Raw genomic sequence first — 27,183 nt, 5'->3', positions numbered from 1 at the left:
TTAATTCTGGAGCCACACCACTAATGCTATACTTTATGCTCCCAATGGAGTTCTTTTTGAAAATGGAGGTGCTCTCACAGGACACGGTGGCGTTAGGTATGGTTTGGTCATGGGGATAATCTCCAGATCTGGGAAGGTTGAGCCCCCTGAAACCAGGATCACAGAGGCACAATCAAGAACTTTTTTCTGGGTAGTAATCATAATAGAGACACTTTTGTGGTGCCTGCTCATAAAAAAGCCGTTTAATGGTTTAAAATAGCAGAGCAGTTTTTGCTTTATACACAGATGTTCTTTAGAACAGAACACAAAAACTTTTAGTTCTGGAAGGAGGATAATTATGGGTCTCTGCATGCATTATCATCATTTTCATTACAGCCTATTTTCATATTTATCGTGCTGTATTTACCCTATTTGGTTCTTTCTGCTTAGTAAAGTGGGAGGTAAAAGCAAAGTAGAATACTGAGGAAGATCACGGAGGTAGTCAGGCTGCACTAGGAAGCATAAACCTCTAACCACCCTCCATCCTATACCAAATTAACTTTGGAGACAGTGTCAAACCAAGGAAACATTTGACCTCTTAAGTACTACGATAGTTAGTTTGACACCACAGCAATGGGAGTATAGTTCACAAAGTTCCTGTACATTAAATAAGAACACAGAATTTCCCCTCCCATCTCCCAGTTTCATACTTTAGACCTGAAGAAGCGCCGGGCTGATCTGAGAAGTGCCCTGAGGAAGATGAGGAACAGTTGGAACTGGAGGGTGAGGAAAGGAAGGAGGGCGCCTTTAATCTGACGGGTGAAGCTATGAGGCAGAGAGAAAACAAGCAGTTGCTGCAAGGAGGATGGGAAAGGACAGTGTGAGGTGAAGGAAAAAAAATGAGGGAAAAAAAGAGAGATAAGAACAAAAGGAGAATAAACAAAATTATAAAGTAGGGACAGAAAGAAAAAGGATTAAAGCAGTGTCACATGTTCAGTTATTTTTCTACAATATCTATCTATCTATCTATCATCTGTTACCCAAATGTGAACTTGCTACAACTCTCTTATTAAAAAAAAAAAAAAGAAAGAAAAAGAAATGTATTATACCTTGACTGCAGTAAAGCCCTGACATGTGAACCTGCTTTAAACCAGTCACTGTCGATCAAGATTTAGGCAGCACAGTTAATCAATAGAACAGCACTTTTCACATGCATGCAATATTGTGAGCCACTTGGCATCTGTAGGAGTAGTAATTGGGTCTAAGTTATGTGAAAGACCCTTGAAAGATAGTCCAGGTTGAACCAATTCTGACAGGCTAATCAAGACTAAAAAAGCACTATGCTGAAAAGCACTAATGAAACTGTATCTCTTCTATAGTAACTGTCACGGTTTCCCATCCTTCACTTTTTCAATGAGCACCAGTAACAAGAACAGTGCCATCTAGTTTGAACATAAATCTTTGTTCCCATCCATAGTACTGGTTCATTGACCAACAATTCAGCAGTGCTGAGAATCAGTAAGAGTCAATTCACACCATGTGCAGCGAATACAACTCCATGTGTTGATGCATGTTGCAGTGTGCTGCATTAACCAGCCCCCTAAAAATTAATGGGCTGTAAGATACTAAAAAAAACAAAAAACAAAACTGCTAACTTTATTTTTTTTCACAATGCATAGCACTGGACGAAACATGCATTGTTGTGTGTTGAAGTGCATGTGTGTTTTGGAGACACATTGGAGTGTCACTCAAAATGAATGGTACCACAGCACACCAACACATGCAACATGCAATACAGCAATGCAAGTGGTGTGAGTGGGTCCTATGGATGACGTAATTTACTGCTTTAAAGTTGCAAAGAAGACTACTTGTAAATGTATTTTTAATGGCTATGTCTTTAATATCTAGATGTGCACAAACTGGACATATCCTTCAAAATATGTCACCTATAAGACATGCATGTTCCTCATCGAACAGTGACCTTGAAGCTGATGATAAGGGTTCAGAAATAAGATGGGTTGGTGAAGGGAATGATTATGTCAGAAAAAGAGAATGTAACACATACTCATATGATGGGAGTAGGAGAAGAGCGGTATAATGCCTAATAGAAGAATACATACCACACAAAAAAGACATTTTCTCACAGTTATTCGCTATATGTATTGCTTTCTTATGGCGTTCCTCATCAACACATTAGTTGGGCACTAATAAAACCCATATGCAGTAATAATGATGTAGCAACAAAGCTGAGGGGGAACATCATAAGTAAAATTTGAAAATATATAATAAACAAAAGTTGAATTGAAAAGTAGCTCATGTTAACTTTTTGTGCTTCAAAATATCCAGTGAGCATGTAGCAACAACAATTTAAGAGAAGACCATGGACTTATTTAATAATCTAATAAATATTTAGTGAAAGCTGGCTTTGGATTATTTGACAATGGTTTAAAAACACCACGCACCAAAACTGATGCACTAGAAACATGAAAGAAGCCACGTTGGTTGTTTGTTATTGGTAATAACCATCTTTAATTTTATGACACTCTCGTAAAGGAGTCACTCCCTTAAAATCACATCATGTTAGTATAGCTCAGCACAGCATGTTAAAAAGCGAAAGGCCTGAATGTACTTTATGTTGAGGCTGACATCTCATTGCTTAAAATGCAAATGATAAGTCTGACAATGGTGTCTTCACTTACCTCTTTTAGTCTTTCCATGTCTTTGAGGTAGAAACCAATGTAGAAAAGACTCAAATAGGAATTTACAAACTGGAACTGGAGACAAAGAAAACATGAAATCACCAGCTATACACACATAGTTGTCCTTTAAATCTAAACTCCTACCACTTTTCAAAATTACATTCTAGCTCCCCCAAAGTATATTATTATAGGTCTTCTAAATTATAGTTAGAAGAAAATAAGCAACCTCTAGTCTCTTCTATACATTCCATCAAAGGCTCTCACTCCATGTCACAGGTGCACTTCCCTACGTTCTAGCAAACCCACTTTCTAACATAATACTTACTAAAACAATTTTGATGATTAAATGTTTCTCATAGGCACTCTGTAAACGATAATTTTCTGCAAGTACAACAAAATAAGAGGTAAGGAAAGGTGCCAAGACCAACAATCTGTCACATCAGCAAAAGAAAGCTTACTGTAACAAGGTAGTACAAAAAAGGAAGATATATACTGTATAATGCTCTAGAATACTTAAAAAGGCTGCATCAGTTGGTGTTGTAAATAGACACTAAGGGGACAGGGGGAGTTTGTCTCTGGTTTTAAGAGTCAAAGGACTAGAACACTCCTCCAAGATAAATATACGTTTTCCCTAATCATGGCAAAATTGTCAGGCCACTGGATTTATTATGCAACCAGCAGTAAACGGTGTTAGAAGAAAAGGTAAGACTGGGTTTAAATGTATTTTCATAGCTTACTAGGGTTGAAGAAGTGATACGATTTCAGGTGGTTAGATTGTTTGCCAACTTTAAACTACCACCTAGTGTGTATTAAAAGCTAAGATAACATTTTACATAAACAGCCCCATGCAGACAAGGAGCCCCAGTAGTTTCACATACACTGTACCATTTGTTAAAATATTAATGCCAATGCCATACATGTAGGACTTGTCCCATAATGTCTAGCCAAAATACTTCCAAGTCATGGCTTTTTCAAAGACATGAGATGCAACATAATGGCTGCTGAGCAATTGTCTTTGAGGACAACTAAAGTGATAAACTCTATTTGTCCTCAAAGGAAGAGGGTTGGAGGTCATTTTGTTGTAGTCCAGAGTATGAGATGGAAATGTGAGAATCCTGTTGAGGATGTGCAACCAGAGAGTATTTTTTATGAAGGGAGAAAGAGGACTGCGCATGCCCAGCTTCTGAATCAGGCAACATGCAATGCTGGGAGTGAGCACCCAATGACTGCCATGTCCTGAAAATAAGCCAGAACATAAGACGGTGAACATTTGAAGTATTTCAGTCAGGCTTCTTGGGTGACAGAAAAGGACAAACGATATGGGACTGGCAGTAAACAATATTTTTACAAACAGCAAAGTGTATTTTAAAACACAGAGGTCCCTTGTTTGCAGTCACAAGTTTATGTAAAAGGTGAACTTAACCTTTAAACCAATTTGGCTCTGTGAAGGTTAACATCTATGAATATAAAAACTTTCACAGAAGAATGAGTCATTCTAAGCAATGAAATACTCGAAAACAGCAGAGGCAAGCTTCAGGTAAGTCCACAGTGCAGATGACGAATGACACCAAGTTTATGTGGAGGTCGTTGTTGCAGAATAGAGGACAGCTTGACTGCTGCACTAGGGAGTAAACAGTCTATTTTCCCCAAACTAATATATACATTTACTTGAAATGGTGAGATGACATACAGTACAGTACTATATACAAAAGGAAAGGTAATGAAAAGGAATAAAAGTCAATATACCCATATCATTTAACCAGTAGGCAATCTTCCTGTACACCTCATCACAAGAACTAACTATAATGGCCAAGAGGATCTTGGGGAAGAAGCGAATGAGCCGTGGGAGCTCTCTTATACTAAGGACAAACTCCTGCAAAAGAAAAGAACATGAGAACAAGTGATAACCAGCTGATGGCTATGCAAATATCCACTCTATCATTATAACAATGTTAAGAGCATCATAACTGGGAAACTAAAAAGCTGGTTAATCCAGATCCCAGGTTTTCTTTATTGAATTCTCTAACTTCAAACAGACAACTGAAATAGAGTACTGTGCAGGATGTATTGGAATGATATTAAATAAATTAACAGTATGGATTTATATATTTCCCTTTCTTAATACACGAAGGGAAAAAAAATCAAACCATAAATTTAAAAGCATTTTTATTTTTGTCAGTGTTGCAGTTGCGATTTTTTATTTTTTGTTCCACTGACAGTAAGTGAGGGGAAGTCTCTCTAGCAGAGCCCCAGAAAGCAGTGAAAAACAGACTGTAAAAGCCAGACCAGAGGGTTTTTATCTACAACTTGGCTGGATGTACAATTTAAAGTGTACTTAAACACAATAGTAAAAAATGCATTTATTGCTGCTGACTAGTCTTTAAATGTGGTGGTTGCATTAGTTTCCTTGTTTTCAGAATTCTTTCCTTCTTTTTCACCATGTGATTCTCCCAACAACACACTTCCTGTACTGTGCTGAAAAGGCTTATTGTATCTATGGGGGAGCAACATTGTCACCATAGGCAGCACTCCTCATACAGACTACAAATACCTTCCTCTCTCTATCTCCATTACATAGAGGGGCATTGCTTTGAGGTTCACAGGAGATACATTTAGGTCCATATATATTTGGACACAGGCACAATTTTAGTTTTGTTTCAGGTATTTACTAAAACATATTCAAGCTATAGTTATATAATGGATATGGGCTGAAAGTGCACACTCTAAGGTTAAATTTGAAGGTATGAACATCCAAATTGGAGGAAGGGTTTAGGAATTATAGCTCTTAAGTGTAGCAATCCCCTATAATTCCTAAACCCTTCCTCCAATTTGGATGTATATATCCTCAAATTAAACCTGAGAGTGTGCACTTTCAGCTCATATCCATTAGGTAACAATAGCTTGAATATGTTTTGGTAAATACCTGAAAAAAACTAAAATGCCTGTGTCCAAATATATATGGACCTAACTGTATTTGAAAATTGCTGATATAAGTAGTTTGAGATTTCAGTTCACACAAAGAAAGTTAAACAAAAGACTTCTGACAGGATCAACAGGTATTTTTCTGTATTTAGAAAAAAGAACTTAGCCTGAAAAAGGAAACTTATGCAGCCACCACATCTATGGACTGGTTAATTGCAATATATTATAGGTTTTTTCTTGGGTTTAGATAGATCTGCAAAAACATACGGTAATCAAAAATGATTTCTGATGAATAGGGTTTTGCTAACCTGCAGCTCAAAGCAAGCAAGCATCACAATGAAGACGAAGAAGAGACAGGACATGCAGATAGGTAGACTGACACACGACTGGAATAGAAGACGCTTCCATGGGGGGTAGTAGAACTCTTCACAGTTTGTCACTGGACTGATTCTTTTGACACCCTATGTATATTAAAAGTGGAAAAAAGTAAACATCACAGAAAGCAAACGACAAGATAGTAAATAGACTTAACCTAAAATCATCACGAAACACAAACTTTGACTCTAAACGCATCATCCCTTACCCTGAACTGTGGTCGGGGCTCCTCAATAAACTCAGCAGGGGTATCCAATGTCCCCCACTTGTATGCCAGTTCAGCCCCTCTACGTTTCCAGCCTTCCAGAAACAAAGTAGCCCAAATAACATTGAAGAAAGCGAAGACCACACAGCAAATATCTCGACTAGTCTGTGGGGAAAAATCCAAAATAGAAAAATAATGCAAAATGAAAAACAGCGAGTGAAATAGACACTCATTTCATGTGCAAAAAGCTTAGTTTTGTTCTCAGGATTTGACTTAAAGGTGAAACTCCAGCCAAACAGGTACTTATAAGCATATATTTGCCCTTTTACCTGCCATTTGTAATTTTGGTCAGCCATTCTTGTGGTACACACCTTTGTACATAATTATTCAGCTATTTCCTGGTTTAATAGTACTGATTCATGGGCTATGCGTTTTGAAAGTCAGCTGCATCCTCATTGAACAGTAGTGATGATGCGGCTTTATGATCCAATGAGAAAGCTAGAGGGAGAGAGGTAGCACAGGAATCTTTACTGCTGAACCAGGAAGATGAATTGCTTAGCCAAAAATCATTTGTGTTATTTGTCTGGCAGCACAATATGGAAATGTGTGAAAATTGAAAGACTGGCCATGCAGAATTATAAATTCTTTGTTAGGTAAAACAGTGAATATAAATGCTTTGTATTTTGTGGTTTGCCCAGAGTTTTGCTTCAGGCACCCATTGGGATAAGATGCTCAATGGGATAACCCTACTAACTATGTAACAGAATGCTCTCAGAAGAACTAGTTAATAAATATTTTTTTTAACCATAATTTATTTTTTTAGTTTTCACTAATGCGTTTTTTTTATCATATGCTCAATTTAAATCTTGTTTCTGGTAAACACAGCTTGCATAGAAATATTCCTCCTAATGAACACAGAACAGCTGTACAGATACATTTCTACCAAACAGTACCTACAAAAGATGTTCTCACTCTTTCCTGCTGCCCATGTCACCAAACTTCTCTGTTTGATTCTGTGGAATGTTCGGTTGGAAATCTACATCAATGCCAACACTTCCATGAGTGTTGATCTCTGTAGACCCTAACAGCTCTCACTGGTTCCTCCCTTTGACCTCACCCCATTACAGGATATAGTAGAAACATGGTGGTCAACAGGAGGAAACAGAGCAAGCTGCAGATAACCCAGGAGATCACAATTTCCATACGAGTCGGTTTCAGTGCAACACTTTAGAAGAGGATTCCTCAGCATCAAAGAGGAGATCATCGCCAAGGGCATCAGGAAAGGTAAGTATGTCCTGTCTAGGTACAGCTTGGTAGTAATTTATTTGTACTGTGAGGTGTGGATAGTAAGATTTTTGTATTCACTGTAAAATCTTTCTTGGACTCCATTAAGGACACAAGCAGCCATATACTGTCAGGTTATACTGCCACATACAATGGGACTGGACAATGGGACTGGACACTGGCAAAAAAATCTGTAGGCCAGCCCAGAATAACCCTTCTATCTGGCATGCCTTGCTCTGTAGCATGCAGTACCAAGAGAATGATCATAAACACAGAGGGGTGGGACCAGTGTCCTTCAACAGACTCCAAGAAAAGGATTTCATGGCGAGTACAAAAACCTTGATTTCTTTCTCATCCATGTATATGTGAACACTTAGCTTGTAAAAGAACCCATTCAGTTTAAAATAGAAATGCGTTTTAATATATAAATACATTTTTCTTTTTTTTCTTTTTTTTTTATAAGTGATCACATGAGCTCCTTTCTCAGGTGCATAAGGGGTTTAGAGAGGTGGGGGTGGAGATTGCAAGGGGGCAGCAGAGGGAAAGAAACTGCAATACACCGATCTTCCCAGTGAAGAGCTGAGCAGAAGGGGATGTGAACATATGCTAGGGCCACTGTAGAAAAGGCAGGCTGTGATTCCAGTACAGCCAAAAAAGCAGGGGGACTAGCAGGATCACCAAGTATTTCAACACTAAAAACATGATACAAAAGACACATATCAGGAACATGAACTGTTGGTATGGCATATTCTTTAAGGGTCACTTGAAGCCATATGCTGTTGCGGCATCCAAAAGCAGTCCAACTGAGGATCAACAGACTAAAACTAGGGACCACCTGCTGCTCATGTAGAAACAGGTACCTAGGAGAAAGTCATTGCAAGGACAAGACCAGGCAGTCTATGTATGAAGACCCTAAGCCTCTACTCACCTGACCCCATATAGCCCAAGAAACAAGAATCACGTTCCTTAAGAGTTTGTCATTCAAAACAATCACCTCGAAAGTTGAGGCTTACCAAGCAAGAGCCCTGAAAGAGAACAGAATCAAATCCTGCAAAGGGTGTGAAAATGGCTCCCAAGTCCAGTAGAGAACATAGGATTCGATCCCACAGAGTCAGCATGACTGAATGGGTAAGGTGAATGGGAAAACACTCCAACAGGGGTATGTAGGTACCAAATGTCCTTATATACCCCAAGGAAAGATACTTTTTCAGAGGGAAAGGGAGGTGGCTAGGATGGCACACTTCTCCAGAGGTCAAATTAACACAAGAACTAGAGCTAGAGCCTCTAGGTTGTGGAACCCCCAAGGGAACAGGGAGAGGTTGAGTAATCTCTGCGGTGGCACAGGAGAGAAGAAAGGGAAGAAGTTCAGGATTATCCTGAGAACCCAAAAGGGCACTCTCTCATTTCCCAAGGATCCACAAGGTCTTGCCTCCACACTTTTGGGCTGGCAGAGAATCAGGTTTAGATGGATGTGTCTACTCCAGAAGTATAATGGAAAAGGAATGAAATCTGACATTTCTTTGTAGGCAGATGTACTCTTTGGCCTTCTGCTATATGCCCAATATCATGAGTCAGGTTCTCCTAAATAAAGCATTTACTTCCCAGCATCTTACCAAGAGTATGTATGGACAGCAGACTCCTATGGGACACAAGGTTAGGCACTTCTAAGAAGCCATCACACCTGAAACATAGGGCTTGAGATATTTGCTCCACAAATTATCAGAAAGAGGTCTACTGCAATGGTAGAGAGATCACTTTTAAAAGGGATTTAACCCAGCCTGCCACAGTTTGACAGATTAATGCACAGCCATTATAGGGTGAAGAGTAGTTCCTGCCAGTAAAAAAAGAGATATTAAGCAGGGATACCAACTGCTGGACAGTAGAATCCGTAAAGGTGAGAACGCCTTCTACTACTTGGTTGATCTATAGTGGGTAGTGATTACTGCTTAATACAAACCCCCATAAAAGGTGAGTAGTTCCAAAAAATGCTCTGGTGGGGTACAGGAGCCTGCAGGGCGCTTCTAGTCTGCACAGAGAAAAACCCTGAATAGCAAGTGTAGTAGAAAGGTTTTTGCAACCACAGGGGTCCTGAAAGACTCAAGATTTAAAAGACAAGTTCACCTTTTAACAAAAAATAATAAATGCACATTTTTTTGGCAGTTAAAAAAATGTGCATTTACTAATTTTTGTTTTGGGAGCTTGTAAAGCATTGCATCAGTAGATCACTGGTGCCATGCAAGACTCTGTGTGCCCGTATATTGTAAGGGCAAGCAGATACATTCTGACAGGAAAAATCGATGAACTACCACCGCGATCCACACTGCCATGGTAGTTTATTGAGAACTACAAGCCAACAGCCACAAAGGCTGTCAGAACCTGTAGTTTTTTCATTCACAGAATACTGTTAATGCGTGATGCGGCTGGGCGGGCAGTGCACTCCCTGCATCCCAATCAATAGACACATAGGTACGGGGTATATGCGGGAATGAGCCCCCCCAACTCCGGTGAGGGTAAGAAAGTTATCTGGGATGATGTCCTTTTCATCTATCACCTCTGGTCTGACTAATGTGACTTCAGTGTCACAGAAACCAGTTACAGTCCGGTTGCCTGCGAAGACTGGCTGCAAGTTGGATCTATGGGGTTTCCCATTGGCGGACAGCACAGAGAAAGGGTTCCTGGCTGGCCAGGTGATGTCATCTTCTTCTGCTCAGTGCACTGCGTCCTGAGATGTCCAAGTTTTCCACAGGTGTAACAGCTGTGGTTGTCAGTAAGGGATGGCTTGGCACCAAGAACTGCAGGTGCCAGTCGCTGAGGAACTTGGTTTGCAGGCAGAAGAGAGGTTGCCAAGGGTGATTTCCCACCTATCTAGCCATTAAGAACAGCTTAGCGATGGTCAGATACCCAAGTGTTGAAATAGGTATCTGTCAGTTCGGCTGCTGCTTTGGCAGAAGCTGGTCTCTTCTCCAACACAAAATGCAGGACAGAGGTTAAGCAGCTGATCCTGAACCATGAGATCCTCCAGGGACTCAAAGGACTTGGCTTTCAAGTCTCTTGTCCACTGCCAGAATGTGGTGCTTAGGCGACTTACTACATCCATGTACAAGTCCCCAGGTCCCTTTTGGAAGTACCCAATTTAGTTTTGGTACACTTCCGGGGTTAGTTGATGCTTTCGGATGATTAAGTCCTTTATGGCCTCATAATTGTCATCCTTTTCCGCTAGCAATTTTTACATAAGCATCCAGGGCCTTGCCTGCCCTGGTGTCAGGTACCAAGCCCAATGTGTTTGGGGCAGATGGTACTGACAGCATGTTTTTTCAAACGACAGAAGATACACTACAATGTCACTGTCCTTTTCCATTGCTGGAAATTTTGCTGTCGGGCCCACAGACAGAGAGGCGTCCCTGTGCTCTTAGAGACCCGAGGTTCTGAGCCTGTTGCTGCTAGAGCCTAGCCATCCCCAGTGTGCATCAGCAATCAGCCTCCCTCTGTGCAGCCTCTCTTTTAGCTGCAACCTGGCATTTATCTCTCTCAGCCACAGCCTGGCATTTCTTTCTCAGCCTGGCATTTTTCTCTCAACCACAGCCTGGCACTCGACAAACTGTAGGTGTGCCAGAGGATCCGTCTTCCTGATGCGTTGTAATACTTTTTGCATTTGAGGAAAGTCTATGTTGGTTACAGGCACGCTGGTGCTGGCCTGCTCATGCTGTGGCTTGGAGGTGACAGTCATTGATACTCCAGTGTCAGTCTCTGTTTGCCCATCCTGCGAGGCTGTATCTGAACCACTGGGTTCTGAGGTAGTGGGAACCCCTTTGTTTCTAGGTTCCCCTGGGTTCTGGTCTGCCTGGACATCATTCTCCTGTAGGGCATGAATCAGACTTTCACAATTCTTGCCGCCAACGTCAATTCCTCATTTCACACTTAGCACATAAATAATTTTTGCTCATTATCTTGTACTCTGCTAAACCAGGCATGTTTGCAAAAATTAAGAGATAGAACAGAACGCAGAGATAGGAAGGAGCTGTTGCTGTATGTCCCTTTAAATAAGAAAAAAAAAAATGCTCCGCCTTGTATCTAAGGACGGTTTCCACAAAGGTTACAATCCTTCAGTACAGAGCTAATTCCTAACGCTGCACTGAATGCTGTAATGAAGAACTCTCCCACGTACACTTGCTGCCAATATGTGACGAATGCAGGTGTCCGACATTTCTCCTCTTCACCGAAGAGGAGGTCAATCTCACACCACACAGTCACTTACGCAACAATGGCACTCTCAGCTCCACACTGCGCAAAGATTTTCCAGCTTGCGGGACTACAGTCTAGGTGCCAACAGACAGAGCGATTGTTACTGGGTTTAGTTAATTAAGCAATTAACCCTTTAAACTGCCACCACTACTTTTTTACCGAGAAGGAGAAAACTCACAATCTTTGCAATAACTATGATTTTAGAATACATGTCAGTAACACACACTGTCACCACAGACAGGTATGTTCAGAGATTTATACTACAGTAGCGCTCTTCAAGAGACAGGGATTCCTTTAGTTCTCATTAAAAGAGTTAGAGACAATTTCAATACTTTTCAAAAAAGGATTTAATATTTTATTTGCACCATTTTGACCTTTTCATTAACAGAAAAAGGTGTTGCAAAGAAACAAAGCAACATAGATATAAAAAGGAGTTGAAAATGAAGAATACTTGCAAATCCTGGTTTCAGCAAAGTCCAGTGCATAAGCAAAAACGGTACAGTGGCTCTCACAGGTGCTGTTAGGTGTTCCTTGGTTTGATGTTAAAACAAGAGCAGTCAATGTGCCCTGGCAGTCCCCTTTTCTGTGGTATCAAAGGGGTGTTGACAGAGGTCATCTAACCAATTAAGATTCTAAAGGATAGTTGCTGGGATGTCACCACATTTATGATCAAGTCCCATATGCAGTTTTCTATAAGTATTCATAGCTCTGATTATCTGCAGGGTACAGTCGGCTACCCTGCATTTTATTGTCCAGCATGAAATTAGCTTTGAAATGTCTCAGATATCTATTTCTCATAGGAGAGATGTGGGTGCCTAATCTGCTCTGGTACCTCCTAGCTACCAAATAACTGATGAAGGGGAATTTAACTGTATTCTGGCTATACAGTTATAATTTCAGAAGTTATGAAATATAGTGGGATGATGATGGTGTCTATTAAGAGACAGATATGTGTGTTCTACAGACTTCCAACAGAGGTATTTATGATCCAGTGTCTGTTAAAAGTCACCGCAGCAGCTAAGTCAGACACGTTTATGGACCCTCAGATGTATATTGGGGATTAGACTCTGCTAGTCCTATTAACAGATGGATAAGAGGTGTCTGGCATCAGTTAATGGTTGTGTATTGTATAAACTGAAGGAAGGAGGGAGGAAAGGTCTCTGTGGCTATGCCTTCTTATGACAAAATGGTAAGGGAGACTTGTGCCGTGAACAAATTGGCTGCTACACACACAGCTATTAGGGTTCCAGGTACACATGACCATTACAGTAAGGTCTCAGGTACTCACAAACCCAGCCAGCTGGTGGCCAAAGAAGGCAGCAGGAAAAGACCAGAAATCCTAATTTCACATGACAGTTTTGCAAAGCAGGAGCAGCAGTGGAGCAATGCTTCCTCTATGACGAATGGAAAAGAATGCATCAAGCCCATGTGTGCAGGAATCTTGGTTGAAAAATAAAGTTTGAAGAAGAATTGAAGAAAAAACTAGTTCAACATTTCCCAGAAACACTGCAGAAAAGGCATATATCCTCCTAGCACAATAGCAAAAAAAACAGAGGCATGATAGTTAAATGAGGGATTATCCTGGTTGGGCTACAGATTTTTTTTGCCAGTGTCCAATCCTCCTGTAGGCAATAGTGTAACCCAGCAGTATAAGGCTGAATCACCAAATGGACAAGAAAGAAATAGAGATTCTTTTACATTGTGACTTTTTCACAGAACGAGTCAAGGCAGCATTGATTTTCAGGTTAGCATGCACACAGCATCTGGACATCTATCCAGACCAGCACAAATGCAGCACCAAATCAGTTGCCTCTTCACCACTGGTTCCTATTGTAATAACAGGTAGTGGTTTGGTGCCAGGGACAGGCGAGTTTTGCAGACAGGGAGACAGTTCAATTAATGGTAAAGGCTTAAGCAAACTCCACCAATATCCTCTGCTGGTGGTCCCCTGGTCTCCTTCACTGTAATGCGGTGAGGCAACCCATCACACTGCACACTGGCAGTAAGCAATTCCTCTCAGCAGTTCACATTTACAATAATTTGGCAGGAGAATGGTATGAGAAGTAAAATAATCAGTTACTATGGACAAGCTATTGTTGGTACAAGAATAATATAATAATTGCTTTTTTTCTGAGGAGTAGCTTTAAATTTCCCCGTTAAATCAATTTAGTTCTTTTGCACACCAGATGCATGGAAGAAATGCACTATCTAGTCAAATAAAGGTGCATTTGATGGTTTGTTTGACCAGCTAAACATTTTTCGTTTCAAAATGCTACCAACAGATCTTGAGGTCTCTGATACACAGCACTAAAAACACAAAGATAATAAATGCTGAAAGTGATGCATTTGCGTCTTTACAGTACAGAGGAGGCAAAAAAAAAAACTGGAGGGAAAAAGAGTCATTTCTAAATATTTGCTGTCATTGCCTATTGAGCCTAAAATCATATGAGCATACTGTATTCTTTGTTTAACCTTGTCATTTTCATAGAGATTTTTCAGCTATGTATTTTTTGTGTAGAATGTTATTCCTTGCCTGGTCAGATTCAGTGAAAAACCAGAGCATCATTCCAAAGACAGCAGGGTAGACCAATGATGATGTGTAGTATCCTAGCCATGAGAAATACATGGCAATCTTCACGCCAAAATACTCACAGATTTCATCTGTACAGAAAAAAAACATATATTACACAACATACCACTAAACAGTACACTTTTTAAAAAGAGCAAATTAAAGGAGATCTATAGTCGCAATCTACATTTTCACTTTATACCATTAGCATTATATTAGCAATACAAATGTAGTTGTTATTGACAATACATTATAAGCTTACTTGAAAAATCTCCTTTCATGTTGTGAGTGCTGCCTGTCTGCTCTGGTATCTAGCCGTCTGCAAGCAGTAATTCCTAAACTGACTTTGCCTCCTGAAATTCCTCCTCTCAGCACCCATGTAGTTCAGAAGGTAGCAGTGCCTACTCCCAGGGCAATAGTGAATGTGTGTCATAGAATACAAGGAAGTAAATGTGTGGAGATCTTCAGCAAGTCATTTTACCAAAATCAGGTTTATTCAGATTAACAGAATTAGGCTAAAACTCATTGAAATACAATGTGGAAATAATTATATGATTTTACATTTTGACCATAGATATGCTTTAATGAACTCTAAAAGGTCACGGACTAGAAACACAGGGTGATCCAGGATATGATTTTTATAGCATAATAAATTCAACACCTCCTGCAATTAAATAGGTGTCATTGTTCATTTATATTCTTTAGCCTTGCATAATCTATTGTTTCTTGCAAGTATTAGCTTGTCTTTCAAATGCATTGGATATATTCAACAAACATGCATTTTCTAAAAATGCCTCAATGAGTCAACAGTAGTTTAAGTATGTCAAGCCCTAACTTTTTTTGTTTTGGATAGGGTGCAGAAGGATTACAACACTTATCTGGTTTTTTTTTTAAGCTATCCGGAAGCTCCATTATAGATATTTCCACTCACTTCCTGCCCCAGTAAAAGTTTTACTTGGTAGAATGTGAGGGGATAAATTTGCAACAAGGACACATACATCAATAAAAAGCTGACAGTAGTTCTAGATTTCCTCTACTTTACTAAGAAAGAAGAAAAAAAACATGGTGGACCTATTAGGGTTCTAATCCATCTCTATTATATCCATAACTAAAAAGGAGAATGAGTCTGGACATACACTTTAGGCAGAACAAACATTGATACGGTGATTGATGCTACTACTATGTTATACTGTAAAATGCTATACATACTTTAATTATATATCATGTCTGAGGTTTACAACCACTTTAAAGCATATTCCTCTATAGTGTGTACTAGTCTCAGTCCAGACCACTAAGTGTCATTTATTTTGTCTGCTACATTGTTCCTCTGCCATCAGCATGAGCCACTTGTGAGTTTTCCTAACACCAAGATCATAATGGTAACAGGAGAGGGAGCTCCAGCAGATTAACAGCCTCAGCTCTGTTCCTGTGTGCTGTGTGAAGGGGGTTTTTCCCTTCCCTCCAATCAGCTCTCAGAGCTCCCTTCACTGAGTGTAATTTCAGCTTCCCACCCCCTGCTTTTCAGATTTGAAAAATTCAGTATAAATTCTGTTCTTTGAAAGGATGCAGGAGACAGACGCTTTAGATAAACAGGTACAACGTATGTAAAGAGTATTTGTTTAATTTCTGTGTATCACCTGAGGCCAGTCATTTCACTGGGTATATGTAACTGATGAAGGCAATTTAAAGTGGAACTTAACGCATAACAATTCGATTAAAAATTATGTTTTTTAGCAAGAAACATATATTCGACAATAATAATTATGTTACTAAAATTAGTGTGTATTGCAAATTGCCTCCAGCATTGTTCCTGTGTCTTCTTGCTGGAGGGTGCCATTTTACTGACGCTGAGAGCTCTGAGCAGCAGTAAATTGGGCTGTCAGCAGATCGACCTCTACAAATTTGGCACAGTGCCTAAAAATAGAGAGCAACTGAGCATGTGCAGAGCAGGGGGAGACAGTGTATTACTGGATTTTAAACAGTATAGGCATTTATTTTTAATATCTTACAAAGCTATACCTGCAAAAAAGGGACAGCCTGAAGTGATCTAGCAGGATTTAATTTTCTGACTAAAGTTCCACTTTAAAAACACATTCTGTGAAACCTATAAAGAGTGTTGCAAATACTCAATAGAAATTTGTCTTGAAGTAACAAGACAAATGGCCAAATTTGTCTTGCATGTAAAGCACAATTTACTCCAACATGGAAGAGGTCATATTTACCTACAATTTACTTACTTCCATTACACATATGCCTCATTGAATCACCCTCATTATCTCCTACAGCCTGGCTATATACAGTATATATTGTTGGATTGGGGTGATTAAACTTAAGCGATAGGTGTGTCTACAATGAGTTGTGCCAGTCCAAAACTGTATTTTAGGGCATGGCAGCCCATTTTTACTCAATAAACAAAGTTCACATGCACAGCCGTTGGCCATGCAGGGGTTTCTTCCAGAAATATGAACAAATGCCACCTGCCTGATGGGTTGGCAGCACCGCTGCTTCTCTTACCAGGATGCTTGGCTCACTAGCCTTTAATTGTAGTGCCCTGCTGTATGGCCCACCTCTGGGATTCTCCTGACACCCCAATAGGAGCCAACCTGACTCCTGCAACTAAGACCTGCTGTCTCCTGGCTTATGGCTAGGGCACCTCTGACCCCTGGTTGAGACCCTCTAACTCCTGGCTCCTGACAGGGTTTCCCTGACCCCAGGTTGAGACCTTCCGTCTACCACACTGACAGCAGTCTCCAAACTGGCCACAGCACTGAGCTTTTCCTTTATCTCTATATATAGCCATAACCTCCTTTCTTTTCTTGTACTTTGGAAACCATCATCATGGGTTCCGTCAATCTGTTTTCCGTCTCTAGGCAGTCTTCCAAACATGAGCTGATCTGGGCAACAAGTGCAACAAACATATCAAAAAAGTTATACCAGATATCATAAAATGGACTCAGCTAACGAAGCCTGGGCAGACGCCACCTTTACTCAGCTTTTCATCCCTGTGTTTTTGTTTGGGAACACACACTTTCTTAAATTTTTACAGACATTGGGTGCTGTGTAGATCTACAGTAAGTGAAATCATAATGTATGGCTCTTGGCACTAAATCAAACAGATATGTGGAGCGGCATAGCATGTTATCACAAATAAGCACTTAGGCCGCATGAAGTGTTGCTCATAAATGTGCGTTAAAAAGCTTTTGGCATTTTTTTTGGCCAAATCCCTGAACTCAACTCAATAAAAGCCTTCCATGCACACAGACTTTTATCAGAGTTTAACAGCAGCAGAGTTTAGGGCCAGTTAAATGTCCCTCTCCTTAACACATAAAAATCGCATTCAGGAGAGGAACGTTTTGGCCAAAGAATACTAAATGCGGCAAAAACACATGTAAACGAGTTCAGCGCTTGGGCATTTATTAATTTTAATGGCAAGTACTTTGGCCAATGAAATGAATAAACCTCCAAGCACAGTGTACATGGAGCCTTATCCATTCAAATAAATCAAAAGCTAGCAATGGTAATTTCCTGTTTCACTATTTTGTAGCATACATAAAATCATTTAACGGAGTTTCGCATTACCACAATGACACTTATTACGAACAACCAGTTAGTATTGGTAAACAAAAGGTTTCTTTGTACAAGGAATAGAACCATCTTTGTTGTAAGTTGTATATACGAGACGCTTGCAAACTGAATAAATATGCATTTATCACAAAGAGTAGTTGTTTATTGTATTTCTTTCTTAATAGAAGCTCTTATATCTAGTTGCTTTTTACCAGCACTGACAGTTATGCCTTCTTTTCTAAAACATATTTAAAATCAGTAGGAGAGCCCTATTTTGCATGTTATCTATTGCATTAGTACAGCTGTTGTTCTTAGAGCATATTATGTATATTTCATTGCAGTGATATACAGTATATGTCACTTAACTGACATCAATATATTAAGAATTATCACTACTCTTTAAAGATCATACATTTTGACCATACTCCTGTGTCACAGGAGCTCACTTAGTTCTGCACTCCTGTGACCCAGATTCAGCCTACAGTGGACTAAAGCCCGCTGTTGCATGAAGTCACAGAGCCAGTCCAGGCTCTGCCAGGATCCCAACAATAATTTCAAGATCTGCCCAGATGCCTGGCAGGGAGCTGGCTCAGCTTCTCAGTGTGCTGTGAGTCTGAGCACTCCGACAGTGTACCCCTACTCATTCCCCAAAAAGTAGTAAAAACGTAACAAAAAAAAATTAAAATTAAAAATTGTCCTCCGATGTAGATCCAATATCAATCGCTATGAATGGATCACTCATGTTTACTGGTTGTTAAAGCGAAACTTCACTTTCCCAATCATCACTGAATTTTTGTAATCCTCATGCTGCTAGCATTATTAAATAGATAAGTAACTATGATATACTTTCCTGTTTTAAACTTTTTTTTTACATTTCTTCAGTTACTTCCTGGTTTCAATGCTTAGGCAAATGATATCTTCTGGAGGGGAGGAGGTGTTTTTTTTAGCTAAAGTATGGATTCCAGGAAGTAAATGCTACTGCCCTTCTTCAAGATGGCTGCAGCCAGAAATGCCAGAGGGTGTTTTCAAAGTGATTTGTCAGCAAAACACAGTATGGAGACTTGGATGGATGGGTGGATTTGCTCTGAGTATTAAACATGAATTAAACTGTTATTTGTTTGTGGTGGTCGGATGCAGTGTAGTTCCACTTTAAGGATGCCAGAAGCTGCCAGCTCCTTAACCACTTCAAGTCCGGACACTTTTACCCCCTTCCTGTCCAGGCCAATTTTCAGTTTTCAGCGCTATCACACTTTGAATGACAATTGCACAGTCATACAACACTGTACCCATATGAATTTTTTAGCATTTTTTTGAGACAGATAAAGCTTTATTTTGGTGGTATTTATTCACCACAGGGATTTTTATTTTTTTGCTATGTAAATGAAAAAGTCCAAAAATTAAAAGAAAAAAGTGTTTTTCTTTTTTCATTTTTGCAAATAATATTTCATCATAAATCTTGGCCAAAAGTTATTCCATTATCTTTTTAGTAAAAAAACAAAAAACAAAAAACAACCCAAATGAGTTTATAACCAAAAATAATTTTTAAACATTTTTTTTTACATTTTTATTTTATTTTTTTTTTATATTATTTATGTTGTTTTGCTTTTTTTTACATATTGTCACCCTAGCAGTACAGTGTCACCATGGTGACACTGTACTACTTGTGGGGGGTGACGACGTTTTTTTTTTTTTTTTTTACACTGATTGCTTTTACACCCATATAGGCTGTAAAAGCAATAATTTCTCCTCTCTCGCTGCATTCTTGCAGCCATTGAGAACTACTGTGTGAGCTGTGATTAGTCACGGTTGTGAATAGCCTTGTACCATGTGACCTCTGATCATTCACAGATTTCACACGTAGTAAGCAATGATGTCAGAAGTGACATCTTGCTTACTACTCTGCATGTGATCACCGATTGGCCAATCAATGATCACATTTCATTCCGCTAAGGGTTTGCTCTTAATCGTTACAATTAAGCCTTTTCTACAGTATATCATGTCAGAGGGAGGAGTCTGGCTGGGCAAAAGAAGGCAATTAACACAAACATTTTAAATTTTATACTTTATTTTCTCTCAGTCATCCCACTGTTCACACACACCTTACTTGGTACCTCACCCTACCTATATGAAGAATGTTCCTGCATAAAGCCATAAAATCTAGATCTTCTTAGTATGTTCTATTCACTATACACAAACTTCACTATAGAGGTGCACTATTCTATACCTCATACTGGAACTTTAAAAAGTCAGATTAGACTGACATTCATACATACAGTGGATATAAAAGTCTACACACCCCTGTTAAAATGTCAGGTTTCTGTGATGTAAAAAAATTAGACAAAAGATAAATCATTTCAGAACTTTTTCCACCTTTAATGTGACCTATAAACTGTACAACTCAATTGGAAAACAAGCTGAAATATTTTTTTTGGGGGGGAGTAAACATTAAAAAACTAAAATAATGTGTTTGCATGAGTCTGCACACCCTCTTATAACTGGGGATGTAGCTGTGTTCAGAATTAAGCAATCACATTCAAAATCATGTTAAATAGGAGTCAGTACACACCTGCCATCATTTAAAGCGCCTCTGATTAACCCCAAATAAAGTTCAGCTGTTCTAGTAGGTCTTTCCTGACATTTTCTTAGTCGCATCCTACAGCAAAAGCCATGGTCCACAGAGAGCTTCCAAAGCATCAGAGGGATCTCACTGTTAAAAGGTATCAGTCAGGAGAAGGGTACAAAAGAATTTCCAAGGCATTAGATATACCATGGAACGCAGTGAAGACAATCATCATCAAGTAGAGAAAATATGACACAACAGTGACATTACTGAGAACTGGAAGACCCACCAAAATTGATGAAAAGACGAGAAGAAAACTGGTCTGGGAGGCTGCCAAGAGGCCTACAGCAACATTAAAGCAGCTGCAGGAATATCTGGCAAGTACTGGCTCTGTGGTACATGTGACAACAATCTCCTGTATCCTTCCTATGTCTGGGCTATGGGGTAGAGTGGCAAGACGGAAGCCTTTTCTTATGAAGAAATACATCCAAGCCCGGCTAAATTTTGCAAAACCACATCTGAAGTCTCCCAGAAGTATGTTCGAAAATGTGTTATGGTCTGATGAAACCAAGGTTGAACTTTGTGTGCATAATTCCAAAAAGATATGTTTGGCGCAAAAACGACACTGCACATCACGAACAGAACACCATACCCACAGTGAAGCATGGTGGTGGCAGCATCATGCTTTGGGGCTGTTTTTCTTCAGCTGGAACTGGGGCCTTAGCCAAGGTAGAGGGAATTATGAACAGTTCCATATACCAGTCAATATTGGCACAAAACCTTCAGGCTTCTGCTAGAAAGCTGAACATGAAGAGGAACATCATCTTTCAGCATGACAATGACCCAAAGCATACATACAAATCAACAAAGGAATGGCTTCACCAGAAGAAGTTAAAAGTTTTGGAATGGCCCAGCTAGAGCCCAGACCTGAATCCGATCGATCGAAAATCTGTGGGGTGATCTGAAGAGGGCAGTGCACAGAAGATGCCCTCACAATCTGACAGATTTGGAGAGTTTTTGCAAAGGAGAGTGGGCAAATATTGCCAAGTCAAGATGTGCCATGATGATAAACTCCTACCCAAAAAGACTGAGCCCTGTAATAGAAATCAAAAGGTGCTTCAACAAAGTATTAGTTTAAGGGTGTGCACACTTATTTTTACTTCTTTCCGCCTAAAAGATTTCAGTTTGTTGTTCAGCTGAGTTGTACAGTTTATAGGTTACATTAAAAGGTGGAAAAAGTTCTTAAATTATTTATCTTTGTCTCATTTTTTTACATCACTGAAACCTGACATTTTAACAGAAATGTATAGATTTTTATATCCACTGTAGGTACCATGCATCTCATAAACACATGCTCTACATTGCTGCAAGATTCATAGAGATTCTTTTAGTATTAATACATACTTCCAGGAAACTCAGTGCTTTGTTTTTATTTTTACCTCTAAGGACACTATGGGGTTGATTTACTAAAGGCAAATAGACTACAGTATGCACTTTGTAAGTGCAGTGGCACTTATTTTCATCAGACCTTAGATTGCAAAGATTACCCAATCAGGAGCAAGGAAAATGAAAAAACAAAACAAAAAAAACAACAGCATTTATGCTTGCACATGATTGGATGATCAATGGAGCTTCACCACATTCACTAAGCTTTGAAAAGTAGTGCAATTGTACTCACAAAGTGCACAGTCTATTTGCCTGTAGTAAATCAACCGCTATTATGATAATTTTGTGCCATCTTCAACTCATTAGTCCCAAGACTTTTGATCACTACCACAAAATGCATTTCCAATGGAAAGCACATTCACCCTCTACTCCATGTATATTCTTAGAGAAGCACAAGGTATTTGATTACCCAGGGGTTGTCTCTCGCATACTGCTTGGACCCAGGATTTCATAAGCCGGCTCAGAATCTTCTGTTCATGAACAGGAAACACCTGCTGGATAACTCCACGGGCTGCTAGTTCTGGGACTGTGGAATAAAGGAGAGATGTACTAAATTAGTACATCAAAATTTATTTAGAAATGTGGGGGTGGGGAACTGAAGAAAAAAATGTGCATATTAAATTGCTGGCCGCATGAGTAAATATTTCTTTAACAAGACAACATGCAATATATGAATGTTTTACAAACAGTGTTTTCCCTCTAACTGAAATAATTGCTTCTTTTGCAAAAAAAAGTATAGTATCAAAATTCCTCTGGTCTACATTGTATAAGAGGGATGCCACTTGAATAGACATTGGGGTTGATTTACTAAAACTCATGAGTGCAAAATCTGGTGCAGCTGTGCATGATAGCCAGTCAGTTTCTAACTTCAGCTTGCTCAATTAAGCTTAAAACCTGGAAGTTCATTGGTTTCTCCAGATTTTGCTCTCTCCAGTTTAGGTAAATCAATCCCTAAATCTCCTTGTTCATGCAGGACAAAGTAAACATTTGTGTAAAAACCTTCATCACCCTGACCTACCTGTATTTATCTTACCTGTGACCACCTATATCCCCCTGCTAGTGATTTCTCACCCGTGACAGTGCTATGGTCTAGAAGCCAATCACTAGGCCTAAGCACTGCATATGACAAGGGCAATGGTATCATCCATTCTCTGGGCCGACGCCAGTCATTTCAAAGTTGGCTGTTGAGGAGGAAGGAGAATTGAGGGACCACTGGTAAAGCCAATATTTGTGACACCTTTACAGAAACACAATCACCTTGCCCTGCATGGGCAGGTGTCTCTTTTAATATCAGACTTATTTTTTATATACTTGAAATATATTTGCCAACATTTCTTATTTTCTTACAAGTTTTGTTATCTTTGTTTTGCTCTTTTGTAGTTTTTGTCTTCACATCCTTCTAGCCATACATATTTTTCTTTTCTTTCTTTCATACTTCTTTCATAGTAAAGTAATTCACTCACTTATTTGCAAACACGACTGCTAAAATTTATTTTAACCTGACTATAACTGAAAGTCAAAAAGGTAGCCTGAGGAAGATGGGACAAAACTAATTAAGCGATATTTAACCCTAATGCTTAAACAATTTCAGTAGCTGATATAATCATTTACTGAGTATGCAGCTTCTTTATCTTTTAATCCTTGCTTGTGCTCCTGTTTAAACTGGTGTCATGTCCAGTGTCCAAGGTTTCCTGTTCCAGTGGCTCCTTTCTGTTACAGCATGCTATGGAGCCATGCTTGCATGCAGGGATTAGAGTGGTGTCTCCCTACACTGTATGTATCAATAGAAACACAGCACTGTAGCCTAGGATAACGAGGCACTAATCTGCTCTGTCCTCCTCCAAACTGTCTGGAGACTGCACTGTCCACTGTAAATGCTTTCTGTGAAGTTCTGGGAAGCAACAATAATGGAACAAGAGCAGGTAATATTATACACTGTTCTGAGGTAAGAATTTAAAAAAATAGTTTACTCTGGAATGTTTATTTTATTGTGCTCAATGTGCTAAACTAAAAACACTTAGGTTTAATACTACTTTAAGACTAAGTTGCACTTAAAGGCAGTAGGTACCCTTGACTTGTAGCTTTTAGCGTGCAATATGCCTGGCTGTCAAATGCACACCTGGAGAAGAGGCCCTCTGGGGAGCAAGCAAGATAGCATGGAACAGTGTAACAATGAAGATATGGTACAGCCGATATCCCTTTTCTGCTTGGGAACATAAAGTGAAGCCATAATTTGTGGCCTGAGCCATTTAGCTCAACATAAAAGCATACCAAGTACCTTCTTACTGACAATCTGTATTATTATTTTTGCCCTTTTTTTATTACGCAGGCCTATTCCTATTAGGGAGATTTTCACTCACTTCCTGTTCTGGTAATTACCTGACCAGGCCAAGAGCAGAGGAGAAATCTCCTCAGTGGGGGGTGGGGACAGACACTAATAAAACCTGATAGAAATTCTAGCCCTCCCATGCTATCCTAAAAATAGGTAGCATTCTAATTAAAATCAGAAAATTATTGTAAATCTATTATTATAAAATGTGACTCTACACAAAGTTCCTGTAGTAAATATAAGCCACTGAAGTATGTACTATAAAGTTTGTAAAGCACAATTTTAGAAAGAATGCTGTACAAAAATGTCTTATAAAACAGCTGTAAACATTTTACAGATATATCAGTGATCTTGTTTCATGTTGATAGCTATGAAGTACTCACTGATTGGCTGGCCTTCTAGGAAGTGTATGTTGTGCAGAGATTCTCCATGTTTAGCTCGGAGGTTTTCCATCCAGTATCGGATGATGCTCTGACGTTCCTATAAAACAAATCACATATAGTACTTTATTATTAGGTATCCTACAAATGACCTGCTATGCATCAATGACTAAGAAGCAAGGTAAATTTTCATATAGAGCATGCCAGCAGAAAAACAGGATGTGAAATAGAACTAATTGTTTACTGCTGGCCATACGCAAACATGTTTTCACTAAGTGGAGGGAAGGAATCTATTAACAACATTCATACAAATTTAATTCATTGGGCAAATTGTACAACTGTTCATCCAAGATTCAAGCACTACAGGCTGTGGGCAGATGTATTTCTTTGACCTGTCATTCAGGGAGAACTCTGCTCACCTAACCTTGCTCATCGCTGTGAATTTTTTCTAGAACATAAAGTTATCCATGTTACCATCAATAAGAGTTACAATTTTACATAAATAAATACATGCTGTGATCAGTCCCTACTGTTTCACTCACTCAAGGCTGAGAATGAGTTCACTACATCTCTAATATAATATTGAATTTCAAATAATCTATAGCTCTAAAATAGAAGTGGGTTCCTACGCTGAGCTTTACATTTGGGAAGCAGGATCTGTGGCAGACTGGATATTATTTCCTATATGCCAGTCTTCCACAGAACCATTCAATTCCCATCATCAGCTTCAGGAACCTCTACTAAAAAGTAGAACACCATTATCACAAGCAGTGGATAAGTCCCTATCTGACAGATTCTCTTCATGGAGTTTATGCCTCTAATCCATACAGATTTCAGGTGAGCACCTTACTGGGATTCTGGAGCTCTGAAACCAAAAGGGTTCAGATCTGATTGCCCCCAGTTTCATTCAACTCTGAGGAGTTTGGTAAACTCCTATTCACCTATAGCCCCCCCCCCCCACTATCTATCTGGATTCTCACAGTCCCGTTGATATCAGTGAGAGGAATAGTGCTCCATCATTGGTGTTAAGGGCTCCATTGTTGATGTCAGTTGGAGGAACGGAGCTCATCACTGGTGTCCAAGAGAAGAATAGCGCCCCAGGGTTGGTGTCAGTGGGAAGAATAGTGCCCCATGTTGGTGTCACTAGGAGGAATTAAGCCCCACTGTTAATATTCGTGGGATGAATAGTGCCCCGAGGGCCAAATAAAGGCAAGCCATGGGCCGCATCTGGCCCCCCCAGGCTGCAGTTTGGAGACCCCTGCTCTAGTGGGAGAAATCTCTGCAGTGCGGAGCTGCACAGGATAAAAAAAAAAAAAAGGAGGCTTAAGCCACACTCTAAAAAATAACTCAAGCGACCTGTTACCACCACTTAATTAAATGTGTATTTCCAAGATAAAAATACTAATTTATTGGTTTTTCATTTAAAAACCTACTTTCATGAGTTGTGTTGAAATGATAATGTTGGAAATTACATCAACTTAATATTGTGTGTCATGTACAGTTACATTTCTGCATTCATTGTTGTACAATGAAATTTAAGTTAAGGTACCTTAATAAATTTGACTTGGTAACTTAATTTTGCTCTACATTGAGAGCTGCATTGCAAGTCTCCACCCCCATTCACTTAACACAAATCAAGTCTCAGTTGTTTCAAAAACTGTTCCTTGAACTTGATGGACTGAAAGCCAGTGCTAAAGTAATGGGTCTCAAGTACAGTATTCTCTGAAGAACGTATGTGTTCCATAGCACAGTCATACTCAGATGACATTTTTCACTTTTATTTCAGTTCACAAAATGGTTGTCGCAGGGTAATGCGGAAAGAATATAGCAAATTGTAAGAAAGCTCACAAAATATCAACTTTCAATATCCTCCAATAGCTTCACTATATTGCCACAATTTGTTGCACAATATAGCAAAGGTCTTGTAGAGAAACAGTTTCTGCACCAGACAGACAATATTAAAAAAAATCTTAATGCAAAGTGCTTACTCATTCATCAGTACAACTTTAAGGATTTGATTTTGGTGTGCAAAAAATGTCAATTGTTTAACAATTAGATTGTTGGGCCTTGGTTCACACAATGAAGTGCATGTGAATCACAAAGGAACGGCAACACATTCCTGTGCAATTCACATGTGGTTCAGTGTAATGCAATTTGAGCCCATTCATTTTGAATGAGCTCAAATCACACCACATCGCACCAAAGACATGCATGCACCAATTTTTGAACCACAGTGCAACCAGATTGCATGTTTTGTTTTGTACCATGCAATCTGGTGCCAGCAAATGCACTGTGTTTGCAACACTGACATCCACTGCAGACTGCAAGGGTAGTGCGATTTGAATGCGGTGCGCGAAATGCACACAGATTGCGGGGTTTCTGCAACACATTCTAGTGTAAGCCTAAACTGATTAATTCATTTTTGAAAGCTAGTATAAAAAAAACAAAGCTAAAAACTAATACAGAAAATCAATTTGGATCAACTTGATTTTTAACTGCTTTTCAACTTTAAAAAACTTGCTCATAATTGTAGCAATTAAGTACACGTGACTTGAAGGTTTCTTATAAAAACTGGAAAAACTATTTGAATTAACTTAATATGTTTAAGTACTCAACTTAAAAACATGTG

General features: G+C 39.3%; 1 protein-coding gene across 5 annotated transcripts in view; it reads right to left on the bottom strand.

Moving 5' to 3' along the window:
- ANO8 (anoctamin 8) overlaps positions 1 to 27,183 on the bottom strand; it is a 131,764-nt gene that overhangs the window by 33,452 nt on the left and 71,129 nt on the right. For 4 of the 5 annotated variants that reach the window (XM_089670845.1, XM_089670846.1, XM_089670849.1 and 1 more), the window contains exons 5-13: positions 24,558 to 24,654; positions 22,255 to 22,371; positions 14,240 to 14,367; positions 6,184 to 6,345; positions 5,909 to 6,061; positions 4,425 to 4,551; positions 3,004 to 3,059; positions 2,679 to 2,753; positions 690 to 833 (exon numbers count right to left, since the gene is read on the bottom strand). In XM_089670845.1, the coding sequence (XP_089526971.1) occupies positions 690 to 833; positions 2,679 to 2,753; positions 3,004 to 3,059; positions 4,425 to 4,551; positions 5,909 to 6,061; positions 6,184 to 6,345; positions 14,240 to 14,367; positions 22,255 to 22,371; positions 24,558 to 24,654 (1,059 nt within the window). The remainder of the gene's footprint in view (positions 1 to 689; positions 834 to 2,678; positions 2,754 to 3,003; positions 3,060 to 4,424; positions 4,552 to 5,908; positions 6,062 to 6,183; positions 6,346 to 14,239; positions 14,368 to 22,254; positions 22,372 to 24,557; positions 24,655 to 27,183) is intronic. The other variant, XM_089670848.1, reaches the window with a different exon arrangement.

This window comes from Staurois parvus, unplaced genomic scaffold (assembly GCF_062004578.1).
Source record: "Staurois parvus isolate SC_StPar_1 unplaced genomic scaffold, SC_StPar_1.0 ptg000096l, whole genome shotgun sequence".
Lineage (NCBI taxonomy): Eukaryota > Metazoa > Chordata > Amphibia > Anura > Ranidae > Staurois > Staurois parvus.
This window is presented reverse-complemented; position numbering and strand designations above follow the sequence as displayed.